The sequence below is a fragment of the Scleropages formosus genome, chromosome 12 (genome assembly GCF_900964775.1).
Source record: "Scleropages formosus chromosome 12, fSclFor1.1, whole genome shotgun sequence".
Taxonomy (NCBI): domain Eukaryota; kingdom Metazoa; phylum Chordata; class Actinopteri; order Osteoglossiformes; family Osteoglossidae; genus Scleropages; species Scleropages formosus.
This window is the reverse complement of record NC_041817.1, coordinates 26,913,697-26,936,561: the sequence shown is the minus strand read 5'-3', so window position 1 is coordinate 26,936,561 and position 22,865 is coordinate 26,913,697. Positions and strand designations below refer to the sequence as shown.

The 22,865-nt window shown below is 47.3% G+C and overlaps 1 protein-coding gene across 1 annotated transcript in view; it reads right to left on the bottom strand.

Annotated features, from left to right (window-relative positions):
* The window catches only part of lrp1ba (low density lipoprotein receptor-related protein 1Ba), a 342,612-nt gene that overhangs the window by 59,010 nt on the left and 260,737 nt on the right, over positions 1-22,865 (bottom strand). Inside the window, exons 47-59 of the mRNA XM_029256802.1 lie at positions 22,157-22,270; positions 20,603-20,752; positions 19,997-20,119; positions 13,297-13,416; positions 12,555-12,683; positions 12,012-12,134; positions 11,191-11,331; positions 10,471-10,658; positions 9,345-9,528; positions 9,088-9,173; positions 5,726-5,848; positions 1,918-2,099; positions 869-1,068 (exon numbers count right to left, since the gene is read on the bottom strand). Coding sequence (XP_029112635.1) covers positions 869-1,068; positions 1,918-2,099; positions 5,726-5,848; positions 9,088-9,173; positions 9,345-9,528; positions 10,471-10,658; positions 11,191-11,331; positions 12,012-12,134; positions 12,555-12,683; positions 13,297-13,416; positions 19,997-20,119; positions 20,603-20,752; positions 22,157-22,270 — 1,863 coding nt within the window. The remainder of the gene's footprint in view (positions 1-868; positions 1,069-1,917; positions 2,100-5,725; positions 5,849-9,087; positions 9,174-9,344; positions 9,529-10,470; positions 10,659-11,190; positions 11,332-12,011; positions 12,135-12,554; positions 12,684-13,296; positions 13,417-19,996; positions 20,120-20,602; positions 20,753-22,156; positions 22,271-22,865) is intronic.

The following is a 22,865-nucleotide window of genomic DNA, read 5'->3' as shown; positions in this document are numbered from 1 at the left end:
CCCGGTTTTACACATGAGGTAAGGGGCCAGAGTACTTTTCAAAAGGAAATATACGTTTTAATGGAAACTTCCTGCATTTGCAACAGATTTATTTCCCCCAGAAAGCAAGTGAAATTCCGAATACGAAGAGTAATACAGTGACCGCATGATCCGGGGTGCCGGGGAAGTCCCGCGGCTCGCAGTGACGTTTGGCACCGCTCCCATGTGTTCACACGCATTCCGATATGCCGACTGCGTGTGACGCCGGGGGGAGGGGGGGATCCTGAGAAAACCTGTACAGCTGAGCACACAAAGTGGTGCGCAGATGGAGAGATGCGCGGCGGCGAATTAGAGCCCACGACTAATTAGCCCTGAGAAAGACACGGAGGGATGGAAAACCCTGAAGGTTCAACGCTGAGATTTCAGAACAGGAAAACAACACCTGAACGCCACCACCCGACACACACGGTCACGCGAACACACGCACACGCATCGGAGCTACGGCTTCACTTCCGATAAATTCGCAGATGAAATTAGCCAAAAAACACGAGGGGACAGGAAGCCCACAGGGGGAAAATGACTCAAATGAATATGTGCTCTCTGAGAATTCAAAAGTAAATGATCCTGTGGTCCATTACGGTGCAGACAGAGCCGGGCGGGGGTTGTGCTGCAATCCATAATTTATTGTCTGTCTGCTACCCACCCGCGCTGCCACAGATGGGCCCAATTAAGCAGGCGGAAATCAGGCAAGGAAAAGGCTAACCGTTGGGCACAGGTTGTTGCTGCTTTTAATCATATACGCAAATATTGGAAGCCATCAGCGCAGGATTCCGAGAGGAGCCGCCGAGGCCCTCGGGTGACGGGGGACTCGGTCGCCACCCATTCTCACCCTTGCGCCTCTGGGAGCCGTCCATGTTCGCAAACGAGATGCGGTTGCCGTCGGCCCAGTACAGCCTCTTGTTGGCGTAGTCGATGGTCAGAGCTGTGGGCCGGTAGACGTTGGAGTCCACGACCGCGGCCCGGTGGCTGCCATCCATGCCGATGCGCCCGATGTGTGGGGACTCGCAGCAGTCCGCCCAGAACACGTACCTGCGGGCGACCCGGGAAAGTGACACACGGGAGGTTTAACGTGTGTCGCTAACATATTAACGTGTACGAAATATAGCCGCGTTTCCTCGTAAAACAGAACCGTAGTAAATACGACACTCCATCAAATCACCGGATCAATTCACTGATATTTTTCATAAATGCAGACATCCCTCGATTTATGAAATTAATCCGTTGTGGTGCAACGGTGCTGACGTCGAAGTTTCGTTCACCAAATGTCTATTTCGCTTTATTTCGAAAGAGGAAAAATAATAATTTGTTCCCAATACACTCAAAAAGTCAAGACTAATTTTCCTAATTGCTGACTTTTTTTGTCCTGTAAATCGAATTGGGCATCAAAAGCCAGGAGCCACTATACCGAAATTTTAGATAAAGAAAGTTTGTAAATGGAGGGACCCCCGTATACGGCTCGCCTTGTTAAGTATTTGTCCGATTTAAAACATCGAGCGGGGGTTGGGGGGGCCACAGGAGGTCTGAATGAAAATCCTCATTGTGAAACACTTAGGTTTATTCATTTAGCATTTAATTCCTGAGAGACAGTCATAATTTTCTCAGATTTTCTCCAAACTGCCGTATAGCTCAAAATGAACAAAGTGCATCGGCAACAGACAAAGAGCTTTGGACACACACACACACACACAGCTTGTTTATCTGTCACCACCAGGTAGCTCCTATAGAAGTGACATTCAAATAGCAAATGCATACATTTTCATAACAGATGATGTTTGGCTCATTAATAGAGCTGTCAGGAGAGAAGTGGCTCTCAAAACTGGGATGGAGATCCTTCTTGGATGCTGGGAGGGATTCAGCAGCTCTGAGGGGCAAACTCACCCAGTCTGGGGGTCCAGGGCAAGGCTCGTGGGACTCCACAGGCCAGAGCTCACGAGGACAGCAGGGTACAGCCCGTTGACCTTGGACACCTCCAGGGTCCGCCTCTCAGTGTCCGACCAGTACAGGTTCTTCCCGATCCAGTCCACCGCCAGGGCGCTGGGGACGGCCGTCCGGTGGACGATCTGGGGGTGGGAGTGCAAAGATGAACAATGCGGCATCTTCCTGCTCCTGGCATTTGGGGACTCAAACCTCAGCCTAAAACAACTGCTGCGCTTTGGTGGCATGCAGAGCCCTTGAAATATTCATAGGTGCCTGTTTGTCAACACACTCCCAATTTATTTATCTGTCCCTGTGTCTCAGTTCCAGCGGAAATCAATTTGGATTTCAGCAGCGACACAGCACAGGTTGGAACAACCGTGACACAAAGTACCAGAGATGTGAAAAGCGCTTTCGTTGCCCACTAGAGTGACAACTCAATGAAAAAGGTCAGCAGGTGTAAAGAGCGCGGTGTCTGACACGTGCCGCCGAGGACATTTTCACCTACAGTGCACTTCGGGACGGCACTGACATACAATAACAAAAGTGGGTATCGACCAGGGCGAAGGGCAGAGGGCAGAGGGGGTAGCACTGGTGTCACACAGCTCCTGGGTTGCAGGTTCGAATCTTGCTCAGCCTGTGTGGGATTTGCATGTTTTCCCCATGCTTGTGTGAGTTTCCTCCAGCTGCTCTGGTTTCTGCCCACAGTCCAAAGATATGTTTCAAGTGAACTGGTGACTCTAAATTGCTTGTAGAATGAGTGTGCGAATGTGTGTCATTCCCCTGTGTTGGACTGGCATCCCATCCAGTGTGTACCCTACCCCAAGCCCTACGCCTCCAGGATAGACTCTGGGACACCGTGACCCTGCGTTGGAAAAGCACCTATTGATAGTGGATGGATGTCTGAAATTAACCAGCCTACGAACCACAACTAACAGCCACACCGGATGACATTAAATCACAGTGTTTAACACTCCTTCTCCTACGCTGACGCCGCGGTGCGTGACCTCCAAAGGCTCCAGCAAGTGATGACTTCACACTAATTCCTACTGTGTGCTCAGCGTTCTTGCAGACAGATGATAACAATTTCGGCATAAATGCCGACATCCCAGGCGGCAGGTGAACCTTCTGCTGCTAAACGCTGCGTGACCCGAAACTTGGAGAGGGCGCCCCCTGCAATCTGCTTCCGAGAGCATGGGGGCAACCTGACATTTTCCAAACGCTCCTTAAACAGGAGGTACACGGTGAAACCGTCACCCTGGAGAAACTGCAACAGCAATTAATACCCGACACTCTTTTTTTTGACATTTGCAGCAGCAGGAGAACTTTTTCCCTCCAATTAAAAAAAAAGAATAAACAGCAAATAATCAACAAGATGACTGGGAAAAAAAAAAAAAAAAACATTTGACGCGTTGCTGGTCTTTCTTTTGATTGATTCTAAAGATCACCTTATCTGGAAAGCGAAGGTTAGTTTCTTGTAGAATACGAACGCTTGAACACACCGCGGTAAAGAGTCTGACAGTTGTTTGGCACTTGGATTCACCTGGTAATTGGAGGATCTCCGTGCCTTCGCTCTGAAAAACCTCATCCATGTTAACCTTTAGAAGTTGGACAAAAAGGCTTTATGGATGATCTGACTGGTCTCCGGGGCGTCAAGTTCTGCCCGATGTTCAAAGACTGATTCGACTGATTGGAGATTCTTGAATTCACGGTGCTGACGCCTCTCCAGCCTCACTTCTTGGATCGAGACCGAAATGACTTACTGAGTCCGTGGGCTCTTGTGGTTCTCCAAGTGAAGGTCAAAGACTTTCAGATGATCAGGCTATCATGATCCTGAAGGGAGGCAACCAAACCTACACTTGTACGGCAAACTGCTAATCGCCAGTCAGGAAAACAGATGGATGTCGGGTCAAATCCGTGCAGAACTCTCACCAGAAGCACAAATGCGGGACAGCTGGTAGTGAAGTGATTAGTGCTACTGTCTCTGGATCCAAAAGTCGCAGGTTTGATCTCCACCACCAGCTAAGCAAGGAACCTATCCTAAACTGCTCCACTAACATTACCCAGCTGTATAAAGGGGTAAATAACTGTAATCTTAACATCGTAAGTCGCTTTGGAAAAAAACATCAGGTAAATAACGAGACTGAGGTTGTTATATTTTTGGATGCATCACAAAAAGATTTTATTCCATAATTCTTGGAAAAGTTGGAGGTAAGAGAAGAGGATGAGCAGCAACTCGACCAGAGCGACAGTGGACACACCGCTTTCAACACTGGGGACAGCACTTTCAAGTGGAATACAGAACTTTCTGGAAGGACTCTATTCAGGTGGTCAATAAGCGTCGACATGGAATCCACGGCACTCGACACCCGTGTGAGTGCAGAAACGTACAGGTACTCAGACGTCGGCAAATTTACTTCCTTTCATTTACGCTTTACAGTCTGTTTGAAGATTTGAACATACAAGTGATTTTCCACAAGAGCTACACTGGGGATGGGTGCGATCGCCATGGCAACAGTAACCTGTCTGTCTACAGTCCCGAAATCAGAAACACTACACTCCGAATAACCTCTGAAATAATGTTCCTCCGGAGATAAAAGTGAACAATTTTCCATCATCCCACACTTTGTGTTCCGTGACTGATGCAGCTCTGCTGCGCTGCCGCACCTATCGACAGACAGGGCGTTTATGACGAGGACGCCATTGTGCTCATAGCTGAAAGGGGAAAAAAATAATTTTCATTCTGAAACAATTTAGCTTGTGCAGCCCAGCCACAATAAATCAAAGTGAGATCTTGGGTTTAATCAAGCTGAACGGACCATTATCCCCCTGAATTAGAGAGATAATGAACTGGAACCCAGAAAGTTCTTCAGAGTGAGTCTCGTGACTCCGGCGGGGAACCTGGACGTCCAATCAGAGCCGAGCTGCTCTGCTCTGTCCTTAACGTTCCGGACGAACAGTGGATCGTAATTCCCAGGAAAGACGCTCAAGATGACCGCTCACATCACCCCCCCCCCCCCGCCCCACCACCACCACCACCATCATCATCATCATCATCATCATCATCATGGCGATAGGAAATGGAAAATAACGACACTTAGACTCAAGTGTGGGCCTTTATGATGGAGCCCAGAACCTCTTATCTCAGCAAATTACCGTTCTGGTATTAAGTATATAATCCGCACAAGTGGGATTTAAAGCGATACACCTGATTTAGCCGCCGGGCTGCAAAGTGCTCTCAGGAGGCCTGTAGCGCTCCCTTCCTCTGCGGCAGCCATTAAACGATAATGTAATCGGCAATAACGCCACGCAATCCACCGAAGGGTACAGGAGTCCATTTATAGCGTTGGTGTACAACGAGGCGCTCGAAGGACCCCGACCTGCCGCACGCCTCTTTGTTCAGTCGTCTGAGTTGCCCGTGTAAACACTGCACTCTGTAATATCGCAGACGAGAGAAAGTCGAGGGATGCAGGTAGAGAGAAAGAGAGAGAGAGACAGAGAGACTTGCTGTTGATTTACTGGGTCCTTTCTGCCAACAGCAACTATAAACAATAATATATATATTTTTTTCACCATTTGCTGTGTTTCCTTTATTTATTCGTTTGTTTATTCATTCACTTCTGTGTTTCTCCAGGGTTCCTTACTCACTGTCCGTCTCTGACTTGTCCATCCATCCATCCATCCGTCTTACAGAATCCCAACGCTGACACCATCGCACTCCATCTCATCACATTTTCTCCACCTGTCATGATCAACCCCCTCAATCCCATACCTTTAGGTCACTCCCGTTCAGCCGCATTCTGTTTATCCGGCGTCCGCTGGGTCTGCTGGAGTCGATCCAGTATATGAACTCCTTCCTGTAGTCGAAATCTATAGCGATGATGTTGTAGAGGCCCTGCGGAGGAGAAAAGAGGCTGTCGGATGATGCTTTAACCATGTGTCATACTAGCCTGGGAGCCACTGTCACTCACATGTGTCAACGGACTTTGTAACCCTCCGCGTATGTCAAAATGTGGTGTTTTGTTTGACTCAAACCTTAAAAATGGGCCCCCTGCACAGACAGAGGAAAACCAGAGCGGAGCGCAGAGGCGAAAGTCCAAAAATATTGCACACAGTTACAGCGGATGTTGCATTAAGCTCCTCGCTGCAAATGGTATCATATTTTCAGTGTTTGGCTGGATGCGTCCCATAATGCGCTTTCATCTGCGGGCTCCACATCACCAGCCCGTCACTCAATGCGAGGTGTTAGCGCTCGTCTGAAGGCTCCGCACGACAGCAGCAGATGGAGCGGCACACAAAAGCTGTGAAGAGCTGAGTTCTTGGGGAAACTCGTGGAGAAACCAAGGAGAAGCCCACCTTCTCCCACCTGGATACAGGACAACCGCTCGGCAGCCGACAGCAGGGGGCGCTGCTTTAACAAGGTGTTACGATGGAGTGCTCCGCTCACTCCCTCAATAACTGCTTGACCACTGCTGGGTCATGGTGGTCCACAGCCTATGCTGGACATCCAGCCCATCGCAGGGTAAAGGGTAGAAATCATTCCGTCTCTCCTGGCTGGAGATTCTTACAGCCCAGAAGGAGAAGATCTAAATACTCTCATTCTTTTTTTTTCAGAACTGATGGCAATAACTGCGATTTCCTACTGCTGACCGATCAGCTCAGTTTACCGCATTTACACCATTTCATCATCACATCTTCTGAAAAGAGGTGCCGTGAATCAGTGAAAGGTCATCTAGCACAAACATTCCGGTTACATTTCACAAGCCCGGTTTTAAAGGAGCGGGAAGCGGATGTGAAAGCCGACGCCAAGGTTCGAATCCCATCTGTGGTTCGAATCCCATCTCCTGTTGCAGCACCCTTGATCAAGATACTTACCCTGAGCTAACAGTAAAAATTACTGTACTGTATTCATACACGGGTAAATAACAGTATGTAGCTTAGTATACAAACCTCGTGTTGTTAGTTGCTCTGGAGAAACGTTTGCGATGAAATATGACAGAAGAACATTAAAGTGTAAAAGTAAGTAAAACATTTAGAGAACAAGAGAATAAATAATATTCAAAGAGGACAATTGCTGAGAGCTGTGTTTACCGGTGTATCTAATACGAGCGCAGAGGTGGAAGCAGCAGCGGGACGGCTCGAGGGCACTGAGATTTAACATCCGAAGCTGAATAAAGAGCAAACACTATATAACATGAGAAAAAGACTGCAGTAATCATATGAACTGACTGCTGACTGTTCCATCCTGCAGGCCGACGGCACTTGGACCTGGACTGCAGGTGCTGGGGACTGTGAGAAGTCCTGGGCTGAAGTGCACGCAACGACGGCTTGAAGGATGGTCTCTTTTGTTCGCCCTGAACTGCTCCCCACGTTGCTGTTAACTCACCCCATTAGATAAGGTCACATTAAGAGTGATTTACAAATGCTCTCAAAGAATAGACTGCCCCCCCCATGAAATAAACATATTCCGTTATGCTGTTCAGGCACTGATTTACAGAAGACGTGGCGCAGTGCCGTCCATTGTCTTGTTTTCATAGGAGAACGCAGCCAGGGACACTAAACCTCGTTGTCACGGTGACGCGACAAAGAAGCCACAGTGTCGGTGGGCCCAGGGCGTTAGTGGGAGGACGTCTCGCAGACGTTAAGGACCGTCGGGGGCCATCCCGGGCCGACGTTAAGGTCGTGTTCATTGTGCTGCAGACGAAGAGGACATCGAAGCAGGAACGTAAACAAATGGCAGTTACTTAGAGAGAACGGGTGCCTCCTGCTCGCGCCGATTTTGCTTGCGGGGTTTTTAGTGATCGGTCACACGAGGCCGGACCTGAGGAGCGTTTCTCGGGGTGTCTGCAAGAGGGATGGCGAAGGGCGCCGGCACTGAGGCCAAATAGACCGAATGAAGCGAAAGCAGCGCTTGGTCAGGGAGTTGATGGGGGGCGGCGGTCCGTCCACGCTGCGGGGTCGGCTCCACGGCGCCTCCTGTCCCCGGTGTACTGAGATCGTCTCCACGCCCTGGCGTGTGCGTTCTTCATAGGGGCGGAGCCTGATTGGCCTACTGATACGCAGGCCACAGGTACTGCACTACCAGCAGGTGGCGCCGTGGCGAGAGCTGCTGCCTGGCACTCGGAGGAGCCAGGTTTGAACCGTACCTCCTGCTCCTTGAATTGATACACCAAAAATTACCCAGCTGTATAGATGGGTAGATCACTGTAGTTCACCACTTTGGAGAAAAGGTTCCCACCTCACGGGCTGTGACCCACCAAGAGCTGAAAAGCCACAAAAACTCGGCGAGACTCATTCCGTTCTCTTCCTTTCATAACTGAGAAAACACATTATATTAATGCAATTATCACCGCCAATTAGTCTATTATTCATCTGCGATGTTTATTACGACAGACGCTCTTTTCCCTCCATTAATTCTGCATCACGGTGTTATTTCCTTCTTCATTTCTTTGGCGACAGGATATTAACGCCGGCAGGACGCTGCTTGCGAGAGCCCATCAGACGGTGGAAGAGCTCCTGGGACAAAAAGGCGGCGCCGCTTTGCGTTTCTCCGTCTGACACCATCAGCAGAATTTTGGATGCTGCAGGAGAAGGTCGACTTTAAGAGCTATGGAGACGGCTGCGCTTCGTCGAGCTCCTTTAAGGAGCAGCTTTCCCAACGCGGGTCATTTCTGAAAGAACAGTACAGTTGGGCCAGCAGGTGGCGTAGCAGTTAGGGCCTCGACTTTTGGATCCAAAGGACCCTGGGTTCAAATCCAACTTCCCGCTGTAGGTCCCGTGATCGAAGTACTTACTCTGAACTGACACACTAATAACTGCCCAGCTGCATAAATGGGTAAATCAGTGTAAATCACTCTCACAATGAGTGCAGGCAATAATTGCGCTCTCCTTCGAGATGCGCTAAAAATGACGGGAGCGAGCAATAATTTCACATCCATCGAGTTGCTCATCTGTTTAAACAGAGACGAAGGCGAGGAAATCCAACAGGTCAGAATAAACAGCAGCAGTGGACGGCGGTGAAGCCGTCGGAGAAGAGTAAAAAAAAAAAAAAAAATGTCTGCAGTGTGGTATTATAGAGGATGTGAAGGAAAACGTGGTAAATCGGCGCTTCCTCTCAGCGGGAAATCATTGTACCTGTTTTAGGAGAGTGTAATTGGAGCCGTCGACGCTTATCTTCCTGATCTCGTGATGGTCGGCGAGGATGAGGAACGGCTCTTCGGCTGCAGACGCAAACGGAGGGAAAGCAAAAAATGTGAAATAACTGACAATGACTTCTGACAATTAAAGACACAGGAGAAATTAGGCAGATTTGGGGGTGTGTGGCCTGTTACAGTGTTGGCATCGCGAAGTACGAGCCCACGAGCCCCCTCTCTGTGCGCCCCCCTGCATACCCGAGAGAGCACGGCAGCTGTCCGGGTTGTGGGGCGGGGCTTCGTAGCCGTCCGTGCAGAGACACCGGTACGAGCCATAGGTGTTGCTGCACAGCTGGCTGCAGGGCAGGTTGGACGAGCACTCGTCCACGTCGACGCACGTTTTCCCATCATCCTTCAGGCGGAAGCCTGGCCAGCACTTGCACTGGATACAGTAAAATGACAGAAATCGGACAAGGGTTCAGTTGGCTTAAAAATGAATGTCGACCTTTAACCCTTAACCTCATGGACCACATCAGTGAGTGTCTGTAACTGGACACCCTTTCCCATCATCCTCCTGGTGGACAGCTAATGATCAATGCATTCACTAATCAATCCATCAGTCAATCAATCCTTCAATACATCCATCCATGATCAGTAATGACTTGTCCAAAACAGAGTCCCGGTGGTCCAGAGTCTGTCCTGGAAAAGTAGGGTGTGAGGGAGGGTGGCTCTTGGATGGGACACGATTCCATCACGGGGCAATAACGCACACAGAAACACATACCCACCCTTGGGACAATTCAGAGTTACCAGCTCACCTTGAAACAGGTCTTTGGACTGTGGGAGGAAACCATGGGCAGAACATGCAAAATCTACACACACCCACAATTCGAATCCAGAGCCAGAGTCAGCAATAGTACCTACTTGGCCACCATGCTGCCCGCGGCTGCAAAATCATACTCAAAACATCATTAAGTCTTTGAATATTCACCGGGCTTACTTTCTTGACTGGCTGTAGTGCTGGATTTGCATACATTTAAATATGCACAGGGATTCATTTGCATGAACGCTTGCCACCAAATCAGCCCTCGGAGTGCGACGTACCGCAGAGTGACTTCTGGTCTCGATTCAATGCCCTCTTGGTCTCGGTGCCACGCCGTTGGCGTCCGGACGTGTCCCCAACCCCAAACTGAGTTTACTCTACGCCACACCCTGGTTTTACCATCATGATTTAGCTTGATTCAACACACATTACTGCATTTATTACTGATGTAATAAAACAGAGAGAGAGAAACCGGGAGGGAAAAGAAGCAGAGCACCAAACATTGGGTAATGGCCCCCAGGTTGCCCCCAACAGGTGAGTCAACGGTCGGAGGGCTCGAACCTTGTAGCCGACGGGCAGGTCCTGGCAGTCCTGCGTGCAGCCGCTGACCCTCCGGTTCAGGCACTCGTTCACGTTGCAGCTGCGCTCATCCGAATGGTCGCCGCAGTCGTCCCGGCGGTTGCACAGGTTTCCCAGCGAGATGCACCTGCCGTTGGCGCACATGAAGAAGGAGCCGTTGCACAGGCGCTCTGGGGGTGGGCAAGGGGGGGGTGAGCGGGGCGAAAACACGGCAACCCTTTAAATGGACGTGGAAAGAAGAAAAAATCTGAAATACAGAGTGAGTGAGTCAACAAACAAACAAACAACAAAACGTCCCTTAGTGTGGGCTATTTTGAATGAGTGGGTGAAGACTTCCGAGGCTCCACTATGTTCAGGAACCGCCGTTCAGCTCAGGAACAAAAAACCCGAAAAAAGTCAAACCGCAAAGCTATCTCTTTTCTGTTCAAACCCGTGTTTGCAGGTATGAAGACCTGTGTGCTGGAAGGACTGGTATCATTGTGACCCCCCCTATCTAGGAAGCATTTTGGCAGCACCATCCAAGCCTGCATTGTGGGACGCAATTCGAATCGTGCGGCTGCTGGTGCGAGGAGGGAGGGGGTGGTGGAGGGAGATGGAGTGAAACGCTGTGATTTGAGACAGCACTACAATGCGTCCCCAGTATACTGTTTCCATACCGCAGTCCCCCCCGCTCACTCCCAGAAGCCCCCCATAGACACTTGCCTGCAGCCGAGCACTTGGGGTTGAGGGGCGGCTCGTCGGAGCGGTCCGGGCAGTCGGGGGCGCCGTCGCACTCCCACTGCGCACTGGGGAGGCAGCGTCCGTCTGCGCAGGTGAACTCCCCATCTCTGCAGGGTCGGTACACTGTGTGGGACGTGTGTGTGTTACTCCGTCTGCTCACTGCTACTATGAAAATCGGCCAGCAGGTGGTGCAGTGCTTAGAGCTGCCAGCTTTCACAAAGAGGTTCTGAGTTTGAATCCTGCTCTAGTGCTCTTGATCCAGGCACAATAATAATAATAATAATAATAATAATAATAATAATAATGATAAAGAAAGACACTGCAACAAATGCAGGGATTTAAACCCAAATCTGTCCGACTGCAGCTGTATGAATGCCTTAAGTTTTACGCCACCTGGTGGCCGCAGTCATGTTCAGTAAAATGTACCGTAGCTCAGGGTCACGTATTCATTCCAAGTGCTGTATATTTTGGAGACGTACAGTCAAACAAAGTAACTGCAGCGCTACTGTGATCAATTAATATTGGTGAATTTAACTTCTGGAGACATTTTAGAAATTGCTGTTTAAAATGTTAGTATAGAAATAACATTATTGTGCTGAGTTAACAGACTGTGCTGTGGGCTGGTTATGATCAATTTTTATGGACTTGTTTACTGTGTATTTTTCCCTTGTTTATTATGTACTTTCATGTCGCACCCAATTGCAGCGCCTGGAAGGTGATCTAATATCTGCTGCTCAAGGTGTTTCCACACATTGTGTTATCAGCGTCGCCCCCCACCCCTTCTGGCCCACAGGGGTCTTTACCGCATTGGGGCGACTCGTCGGACCCGTCGCCGCAGTCATCGTCATGGTCGCACACAAAGCGCTTGGAGATGCAAGCCTTGTTGCGGCACTGGAAGGTGCTCTCATCACACGTGTTGTTGGGCGCTGCGTCAGGAAAGTAAACAGCTCAGCGGTTAACGCTCCACAGTGTGAGTGCTACTGGACACTTGGACACATTGAGGACCAGGGGATAAACAGACTCTGAATGTGGATTATTCATATGGCAGGTACTGTTGCTGTTGTGTTGATGATGGTGTCAGTGCTAGTTTGGGTGCCATGACAAGTCTTGGTGTTGGTGTTGGTGTTGGTACCAGTACTGGTGCTGATGCTAATGTACCGGTGTTGTCTTGGTGCTAGTGTTGATACCAATGCTGGTATTGATGCTTGTCACTAGTCTTGGTCTTGGTCTGGGTCTTAATACTAGTACTGGTGCAGATACTCATCTCGATACTAGTACTGGTATTGATACTCATCTCAGTACTAGTACTGGTGTTGGTCTGTTGCACGGGGATTATGGTATTTTACCGCATCCAGCGGCCGCCAGCTCGTCACTCCCATCGGGACAGTCCCTCTCCCCATCGCAGAGCCAGCGCTGGGGCACGCAGGCGTGGGACCCGGGACAGTTGAACAAGCCGGGGGCACAGGTCACAGAGCCTGAGGAGGGAGGGGGCGTTAAAGGTTACAGGGCAGTTTGCTGTGAGGCTGCTCACCTCGAACCTGCAGCCACAACCGCACACATACTTCAGGGCTAACACAGGGTTCTTTTACATTGCAAACACACCAGCGGCAAGAGCTTCCCAGCATAGCGGTGTGAATTGAGCACAAGGACATGGGCACAAGGTGTGTTTGCGTTTCCATGGAAACGGCATTTCTAACATGACAACTGTCAACACACTCAAAAGAATGAAATGACAAAGACTCCGAAAAAGATGAACCACCTCAGAAGTGTGAAAAGGCACGTCTGGGAAACATGTCAATTTATTTACACTGTTTTACTGCTGTCAATACACCACATGGACGTCTTGTGTTGTTTAAGCGAATAATTAACACGCTGCAGTTAACCAACCGCCACTTGTACGTCCGCTTATCAAACTTGTTTCTTGACGACTTTTTGCCCAAATCTCCAAATGACCCACAAACATCTCCGGTGTTTAATTTAGTGCTCTTCCTCTGACATTAACAGTCCTGCGTGACCCCATCTGTCCCGTGACCCCATGACCCCCCGGCAGCAAGGAGGCGTCCCGGAGGGGGTCCGCCAGATACCGACCACAGATCTCCTCGCTCTCGTCCAGCCCGTCGCCGCAGTCGTCCTCCCCGTCGCACAGCCACTGCTTGGCGATGCACTTGTTTTTGGAGCAGGCAAACTGGTTCCAGAGGCAAGACGAGTCTGCAGGGTCACACATTCACAACAAGATTTGTTTACTGTGGAAATTTATTATTTATCACTATTTCTCTTACTTATTTAACTCAGCATCTCTCCACAGAGACTCAGTGATTTACCCACTGACACAGCAGAGTAATTTTCACTGTATCGATTAAGGGGCGGCACAGTGGCGCAGCAAGTAGTGCTGCTGTATTATGGTGCTCGGGTGGTCCGAGAGAACGTGGGCTCGATCCCCGCTCAGTCTGTGTGGAGTTTGCGTGTTCTCCCCGTGTCTGCGTGGGTTTCCTCCCACAGTCCAAAGACATGCTACTGATGTTCACCTACAGTGTGTGAGTGAGAGAGACAGTGTGTGTGTTCCACTGATGTATGGATGAGTGACCCAGCGTAAGTAGTGTATCAAGCACTGTGAGTCACTGTGGTGAATAAGGTGTGTGGGCGAGTAACACTACATAGTATCCATTGTAAGTTGGTCTGGGGAAAAGCATCTGCTAAGTGAATAAATGTAAGGGCAAGTAGCTTGATCAAGGGTACTGCTGCAAGAAGTGGGATTCGAACCCAGGTGTTTGAAGTGAAAGGTGACAGGTTAAAACACTAATCCACCTGCAGCCCTTTCTGCTTCTCCAAGTAAATACATGGTATTTCATCCCTTTTTACATCAGGATATTTCCTCAGTCCAGGGAAGGCACTGCAACAAGAGCAGGGAGCGGGACTTGAACCGCCAACCTTCCGAGCACACGGTCCGATCATTAACCGCCACGCCATCTGCAGCCCCCAGGCAAGAGGTCACCAAGCGATAAAAATGGTGTTTACGGAAGCACTTCATACGCCTGGACTCCAAGCTGCCCTTGGCCTTGTGTTTGTTTCCTGCTACGTCTCAACGAATGCAAGAACATCGGAACTCAAAAAATAAATAAATAAGCATTTAAAAAATAATAATAGTAAAAAAAAAACCTTGAGATTGTATTTGTCTGTGTTTCTACATCACAGAGCTCGTCTGTTGCAATCGGAGAGCAACAGCCCTCGGATGAGCAGATAACGGGAAGGGGAGGTTCTGTGTGCGGTTCTGCTCCACTACCACCGTTCCTGAACCCAAAATTCCCCGTTTCGCTGTAAACAAACTCAACACGGGCACAGAAACGTTTACACTTACCTGACTCTCTTCTCTAAAGCGACTTACCATGTTAAGCTACTTATAGCTACTTGGTAATTTTTTTGTTTACTGCAGCGATTCAGGGTACGTACCTTGCTCAAGGGTACTACAGCTGGAAGTGGGATTTGAACCTATTAAAGTGAAAATTTTGTTCAAGTTTAAATTTTTTTGCTTTGTCACACTCTGTGAAGAACATTGCAGGGCTGCTGAGTCCATCGTGGAGAATGTTGGACCGTAGATAAGATCTGATCAGTTTTGTTCTTGAGAAACTCCTTTCCCTTGATGCTTCGTACCCCCCAACCTGTTTTTCAAAGCTCGAAGTGGCATACTTAAAGCTACCCCCCGTGTGCATGGGGCGCCAGTCAGATTTACACTGATTTACCCACGATACGGTTGAGTCATTTCTGCTGTATCCATTCAGGATAAGAACGCTAATCAAGGGTACGGCAGCAGGAGTGAGAATTCGAACCCAGGACCTTGGAGTGCAAGGGGCTGGCCCGAACCACTGATCCACCAGCCAATATTATTATTATAGAAAATAAAAAAACATCATATAATTTTGTCTCATTTTTACATAACTGAGACGAGCAGAAAGAGCGGAAGGGTGTGAGGCAGCTCCTCGCTGCGGTAGCGGGGCGGCTGCAGCGCCGACCGAAAGCGGCACAACAGGCATAAAACTTTCTGAAACTCCCCATGGCGAGGCCCTCTGAACCCCCCCTCCACACACACACACACACACACACAACACGCCCTCACAGAAACACGGAGACACACAATAAAACACCGCAGGCTCCTGCACTCAAAGGTCTCAGGCTCGAACCCCAGCTCCTCCTGATTAAGATTCTTAGACTGAATCGACATTATAAAAATTACCCAGCTGTAAAAACAGGTAAATAATTGAAAAGTCGACCATCTGTACCCTGTATGTCAGCGTGGGCAAAGGTGTGAAATGAATACACACACACACACCCCCGACACCCCGGAGCACGGCGTCGTCCCCAGAGACTTTCCGCTCCTCTTTTAACCTGGGAAAAACAGCAACGTGGGCAAGTAGAGAGCAGCGGACAGTAAGATGGGGAGGCCAAGTTTGTAGTTAATAATAAAGAAAAAGGTCAACTGTACTTTTCCAAGGTGCTTTGTGTGACGTCACAGTGCGCAGTTGGTTCAGACTGCCAATGTGACACACATCTCACCGGTTGCCTGGAACCATTAAGAATTGGGTCTGAACCCAGTGCACAGTCAACTTAACCCTTGATCAGGGTATTAATCCTGACCCTGAAACTGCCGGTAAAAGTGACTGTATAACCAGGTAAATCACTGTCGGGAGCTTAACCCTGGAAGTCGCTTTGGAGGAAAGTGCGAGATAAATAAATGTATATGAACAAACGCAACATCATTAAGAAGCATTTGGAAAAAGCCAGTTTCCTCCCTCATAGAGAATGCTGCTTCCAAGTACGTGAGCCCCTGCGTCCCTTAGTTTTACCACACTATTTAATCAGAATCGGTGACATAACAGGGGTGTAATGACCAATTAAAAAAAGCTGTTTAGAGGAACTTGTGTGTGTAGTAGAAACACATGAGTAGTTAAGGTGTAAAAATAAGTGAAGCCCAAGTTTCATTGGTTAAACCAAGTAGGTAAGTAGAGTGAGGGGTGTAAATCATTTATTTATTCTGAAGTTTATTTTAAACATTTAGATTTAATAAGCTGATCGTAATATTTTATACAATAACAATGACCGTCCCTGTAGGGGTCACACACTTTAAAGCAGCTGTGTGCAACAGAGGTACCTGATGGTTGCAGCTCATTGCTCAGGTGTGTGAAACTGTCTGTAGAGCGAAAGCCTGGATGGACACACAGTCCACAGAGCGCCGCGGACAAGAGTCCGTCTCCTCGTGCAGTGGGCTCTCAGTCCAGCCCATTACCCATTAATCACCCTCTTTTATGGCACCTGCTCCGCTTTATATGATAATTAATTTTGTATTGGAGGACAAAAAAAGGTTTTATGGAAATATAATGTAATGTTATGGTCCTACTCATCACTGTAAACACATTCCATTCAAGCTCCAAAAGGCCATTTTCATAATTATTTTCATGTCGCCGCTGCTCCAAATTAATAATTGCATGCTGAGGAGTTTGAGGAAAGGTCATTCATTTTGGAAGGTACTGAAATTAATAATGCTGCCAGTTTTATTTCCTTGTCGTCTTTACCACGTGACATAGCAAGGATGGTGAGTTATATTCAATTTTAATTTTAGCAGGACCAAAACTTGTACTTTTTACGAAATTGAATGAAAAAAGATAATTGTTTAATTTCATATCAAAGAAAACTTGGACATCACTACGATCGCAAACTTTTCCTTTTAAAAATTTAGTGTATGATTAAAATGTGGTTAAGTAAATCACACTCTATATTTTTGATGAAGTGCCAAAATATTGCTAAAATTGCAGCAATATGTCTCTTCTACAAGTCTGCTACTGAAAAGTAATTAACTTACTCGATGTACCAGGAAGTGTAAGCAGGTGACACCTGACGCTGAGCAATGGGGTTTAACTGGAGTAGTTGAATGTGTTGAGTTGCGGTATTTGTTGAGGGTGAAGGTCAGGTAGGTAGGTCTCGGATGCCAGACTGCACTGTTGAGCTTTCCAGAGGTGTCGTGGGTCAAATTCAGCGAAACACCAGCGAAGGGACGTGCCCACTTGACAACCTTAATGAAATACCCATGTTGGTACCCTGTGGTTGTGTTGGGTGGGGAAGGAAATTGAACTTCTTGGTCTCGAGTTATGGAGATATACGCTGGCAATGCTGGACGTTGTTCTCTCTGGCTTCATGGTGATGTCGGTTGGACTGGGTCCTTGTGTAGAGCTGTTGTAATATACGCATGGGGTGTAACATCATGTCCTGTGTATCTTGAATGAATGTACTTAAGAGGAGTGGTAATCTGGGGTTTTTTTATACTGAGCAGCAAGCAGTCTTCTACTCTTCCTTCCTTCTGCTCCATCAACGGCTTCCTCAGATCCAAGTCCTCATATGCTGGTTTTTCCATGTCAGAGACTGTAGATGTTTCTCCTGGTATTTTTAATTGCAGCACTTGTTGGGATGGAATGGAATGGCACTCGCAGGATACGCTATGGATATAAGATGAACAGACATGGAGACAATACAGTCCTGTTGGGCTCCTTTCCCAGTCTTGATCCAGTTGCTCCATGTTCTGTCCCCACTGTTGCTTCTTGGTTGCTCAGGAGAGAAGCAAGGTAAGCCACCCTTTCCGATTCCTTAGGAACCAGCTGCAGTGTGTTACAGTCTTTGCAGTCAAGGGCTTTACAGTGGTCAATAAAGCAAACATAAACCCCCTTGTTGATCCATTGTCCAGTAGATGCTGACAACTGGATCTCTGGTGCCTCCACTTCTTGTGGAACCAGCCTGGGTCTCTGGTGGCTCTTGATCCAGATTTTGCTGAAGTCCAGCTCGAAAAATCTTGAACGTTACCTTAGTGGTGTGTGAGATGAGTCTAACAGTGTGCCCATTAGAGCACTCTTCCACATTAATCTTTCTTTGGGTACTGGGACATGAAGTGACATTTTATTACCTGTGGCTTTTCCAAATTTGCTGGCATATAAATGCAAATTAATTAATCAATTAATGCATCAGCAAACATAACTGAATAATACTCTATTAAGTGCTCTTCACTCAGCAGAAACATGTGCTTTCTCCAGACATTCCCTGAAATCACAAGATGACTCGATATGAGTTCAGCTGACATCTTTCTGAGGGTCGGTGAACCTCCAAAGTAAAAGAACGTCTATGCAAACGACAGTGATGCCAATGATTCCTCTCCCCACTCTTTATGGCAATTAAACACTTACTTGCTGCAATGTCTGCATGAGCAAAGGTAAAATAGCTCATTTACTACACTACTGGTCAAAGAGGGTCTCAGGAAAGCAAACTGCAGAGCTTTTGGCACATTTTTCCAAAACAGGGCCCTTGAATGTGATTACAATCATATTAATGATGGGTTGAGCTCAGCTGTATGTATGTATGTATGTATGTGTGTGTGTGTGTGTGTGTGTGTGTGTGTGTGTGTGTGTGTGTGTGTGTGTGTTACTGACATGGAGGGAGCACTCTGAGGCACCATCCCTGGCTCCACATGGGATGTGAACCCTCAGTGGTGTGATCTCGCCGTGCACGCTTATCATAACGGCAGTGCGAGGCTGTGTGTGCTCCAAACTCATAATTTGTGTTTAATGAAACATGAACGAAAGGTGCGATCGCATAAGGACAAGGGACATGATAATTAATCAGGCACCAGAATAGAAAACAAAAGAGATTATAAATCCTCCATCTTTGTGTTCATAAGTCATTGGCGACCCATCTCACCTGTGATGTCCTGACATGAGAACGAAGAGGAGTGTGATGCCAACAAGGGACCAACGCTCCCTTTGTTTGTAGTCGTGTAAAATCACGTCACCAGGGAAAGAGCCCTTTTGCTTGATCACGCTGAGAAGATACTGAATGAGTAGAAAACTGAGTCCTTACAAAGCATTGGCACGGTCTGAGCCCTGGATGATCTTGAAGGTGGACTGAATAACTCAGCATGGAGTGCAGTGCTTAGAGCTGATGACCTGCACTTGAGGGAACGAGGGTCGAATCCCAGCTCCTGATCAAAGGATTTACCCTGGAGTGATACGGTAAAAATGACCTTGCTGTATAAATGGGTAAATCACTGCAAGTCACTATGGAGAAAGGTGTCAGGTACTGTACAAAAAAAAAAAAACTAATAAAATACATAAAAAAATAAATAATGAAAATAAATGAGAATTTCAGTAGTTGGGGAAAGCAAAGACCAAGGACCATACTATAATGCAGACACACACACACACACAATGTCTACAACCACTTGTCCCAAGCGGGCTCATACTGAACCAGAGCCTAACCCGGCAACACAGGGTGCAGGACTCGGGGGGACACACCCAGGACGGGTCACCAGTCCATCGCAAGGCACCTCAAGCAGGACTCGAACCCCAGATCTGCCAGAGAGCAGGACTGCTGTGCCACCGCACCCCCTATTACTATAGTGCAATTCAATGTCATTTTTTATGGCAGTATTGATGGCAGGTATAGCATATTAGTTCATTAATTGACAAATGCTCTTGCAAGAAGATGCCTTTACACTAAGTTGTGCTCAACATGAATATAACCAGAGGTGGGTGGTAACCGGTAACTTTTACTTTATTTGTACTCAGATTTTTCAACAAGTACCTTTGACTGCTATTTGGGTGATTATTATTTTTTTAAGTAATGGGACTTTTGCTTGAGTACCTGAAAACTGCGTTTACCCACTTCAGAATGTAACGTCCTCCATCTATGATGTTCTCTCTAGGACAGTTACTGTTTGTGCTTTCAGAGGGTCAAAATGGGCGGAAGCGCCTCTTACCACATTGGAACTCATCGGCTCCGTCCTCGCAGTCCTTCTGACCGTCGCACAGCCACACGCTGGAGATGCAGTTCCCGCTTGGGCAGGCAAAGTGGCCGTCTTCGCACTGGTGTCCAAGGGAAACTGCAGCAGGACCCGAGGCAAGAACACGAGTTCACGCAAAACACATGAGAGACAACGCTGGAGACGTCCTTCCCTTCAGTGATTTTCAACTTAGCGCAAAGTTAATAAAGCTATTAAAATAAACAAGCTAACAAAGCATTGCTATTTATAGAGTGTAAACTCGAAATGAATGGAGAATTATCTAAGTTTTTATTCATTCTAACTTTGTAGCAAAAGTGACTTTGCAGTTATGAACAAAACAAATTACAGACAGGCTGTAAGTTGAGGAACCAGTGCATTAGGCCACGATTAACTCTAGATCAGAGTTAAAAGTTCATTTTTGAATCACGCCCATGCATCTGCTGCCCAGATATTGACATATGGGCCATATTAATAAAAAAACACAACAGCAAGAGAACAATATAACCCTGCGGTGCCGGACTCGTCCGGCCCTGGAGTTCTGAGTGTCGCGCGTGCAAAAGGGAACTGTGAGCAGAGCTTCACCGTGGCAGTTCATCTCGTCCGCATAATCGCCGCAGTCGTTGGCTCCGTCACAAATCCAGGACGGGTGGACGCAGAGGGATGTGGAGTTGCAGCTGAAGAATCCTTTCTCCTTCACCCCCAGCTGGTAGTAATCGGAGCAGTCGGTCACGTCTGTGGAAACGGGAGTCCCAGCGGACAACTTAGTAACGTGACACAAGTGCAGACGTGTTGCTTGTGGTCCAACGGCAGTGACCGCTCAGTTCAGCACATCGTACTCTAGGATTATATTTCAGCAAGGATTCATATGTGCCTCAGCGACACCTTTGCAATCGTTATTGAGCATTTTCACTGGAAATGTCAGAATTTTATTAACGTTCATTGCGTGTTTGTGCTTTTTCTTTGACTGACATTTTTAGTTGGAAATTTTGTCCGTTTACCGTTCTAGACATTACTTGTAAGTGAAGTGAACCCAAACTGTATAGAAGTGTGGACCACCTTAGTTCAGTTCACTTCCACAGTGTTTGCAGCTCATGTCAGGTGTTCTTCACTGCTGCTGGTAATAAAAAGATGAGGAAATCTGAACGTTTATAGAATGAATCAGCTAACGAGCGGCATTAAACAGGAGTCTGCGGAAACTGTTTTTATTTTCACTAAAATACTTAGAAAGTGGGCCGGGGGGTGCGGTGGCGCAGTGGGTTGGACCACAGTCCTGCTCTCCAGTGGGTCTGTGGTTCGAGTCCCGCTTGCGGTGCCTTGCGACGGACTGCCGTCCCATCCTGGGTGTGTCCCTTACGCCTTGTGTTACCGGGTAGGCTCCGGTTCCCCGCGACCCCGTATGGGACAAGCGGTTCTGAAAATGTGTGTGTGTACTTAGAAAGTTTTTCTTTTTAAATAGTTTAAATGTTGCTTAAAGTTAATTAAAAAAAGGTAAAATATAAAGTCATTTTATATAAAATATATAAAATGTATATATATTATACAAGTTTGTATTTTATATGTACAATATGTAAATATATTTGCTTTATCCAAGACTTTTACTGAACTTTCCCATAAAATGATCAAGGAATGTGTATGATTTACCTGTTCAATGTGCACGCTGTAAAGAGACCTTAAAGGGGCCGGAAGCTGACAAACACAACACACACTTGTGGAATTTATCGGACCACTGTCAGGATTGACTAGCACGATGTGGAAATCATTTTTAGTTCCTTTTAAATTTTAATTCTATTTGAAGTGAATAAAAAGCATGTAATTAGTTTCAGAATTTTTCTTAGAACGATAATAAATTTATAATTTTGTACAGATTTATCTTACAGAATATAACGAGCAAATACATTGAGAGGTGTCTCCAATAATTAGCATTTACTGAGTCTGAATTGATGTTGGATTGACAAACAAATGGAGTTAAGAAACAAGTTTCTGGTCCCAACTGCTTTGTGAGCTCAGAAGCCAGTTTATCCCAGTAACCCTGAAGCCCTGGATCCAGTAAGAACAGCACACGTAGACGGGTCGGCGCCACAAAGTGCGGCATGCAAGGAGGCCTCCTGCGGGGAGCGGCACCGGCGCTCGACTCACTGCAGCTCTTTTCGTCCGAAGCGTCGGCGCAGTCGATCACCTGGTTGCACCAGACCGAGTCGGGGATGCAGGCACCATCCTGGCAGCGCGCCTCGGAGGATGAGCACGTGGAGTCTGCAGGAGAAGGTGGGAAACGGTGATCGGAGGGTAAGATCATCAACAACACCGACTGAAATATATACACGAACAAACTATTTAACCAAACACACAAACAGCTTGTGTTTTTCTCTTCTTTTCTTCATGTGTGTTCATAAAGGGGGCAGCCATGGATAATTGGGTAATACACACACACACACACGTTTGTGAGTAAAATTTTTATTTATGTATATATTTTTTAAAATATTTTTTTGCATGTACTTTTACTGCAATATACTGTATATCCTTGGAGGCTAAAGTGGGGGCATTTTCTACCGCTTGCCAGTTTTTGCAATATCATCTTTCAAAGCTTTATAAACTACGTATTTTAGGTGTCTGTCCGCTAACTGTTTTGTGTATTAATTGGTTGCTACTGCCCTGACACACTTCCTGCGGGCCTTCAGCAATGTTAAAGAAGCTCTCAAAGTCTGTGGGGGTCACAAATACACCAGGTGGAAATAGACAATCCATTATGGAGTTATACATATATGTGTGTGCGTATCTCTCTTTGACACTAAGTCCATAAGAGATCATATATATATATATGTATATATGTGTATATATTTTCCCTCCA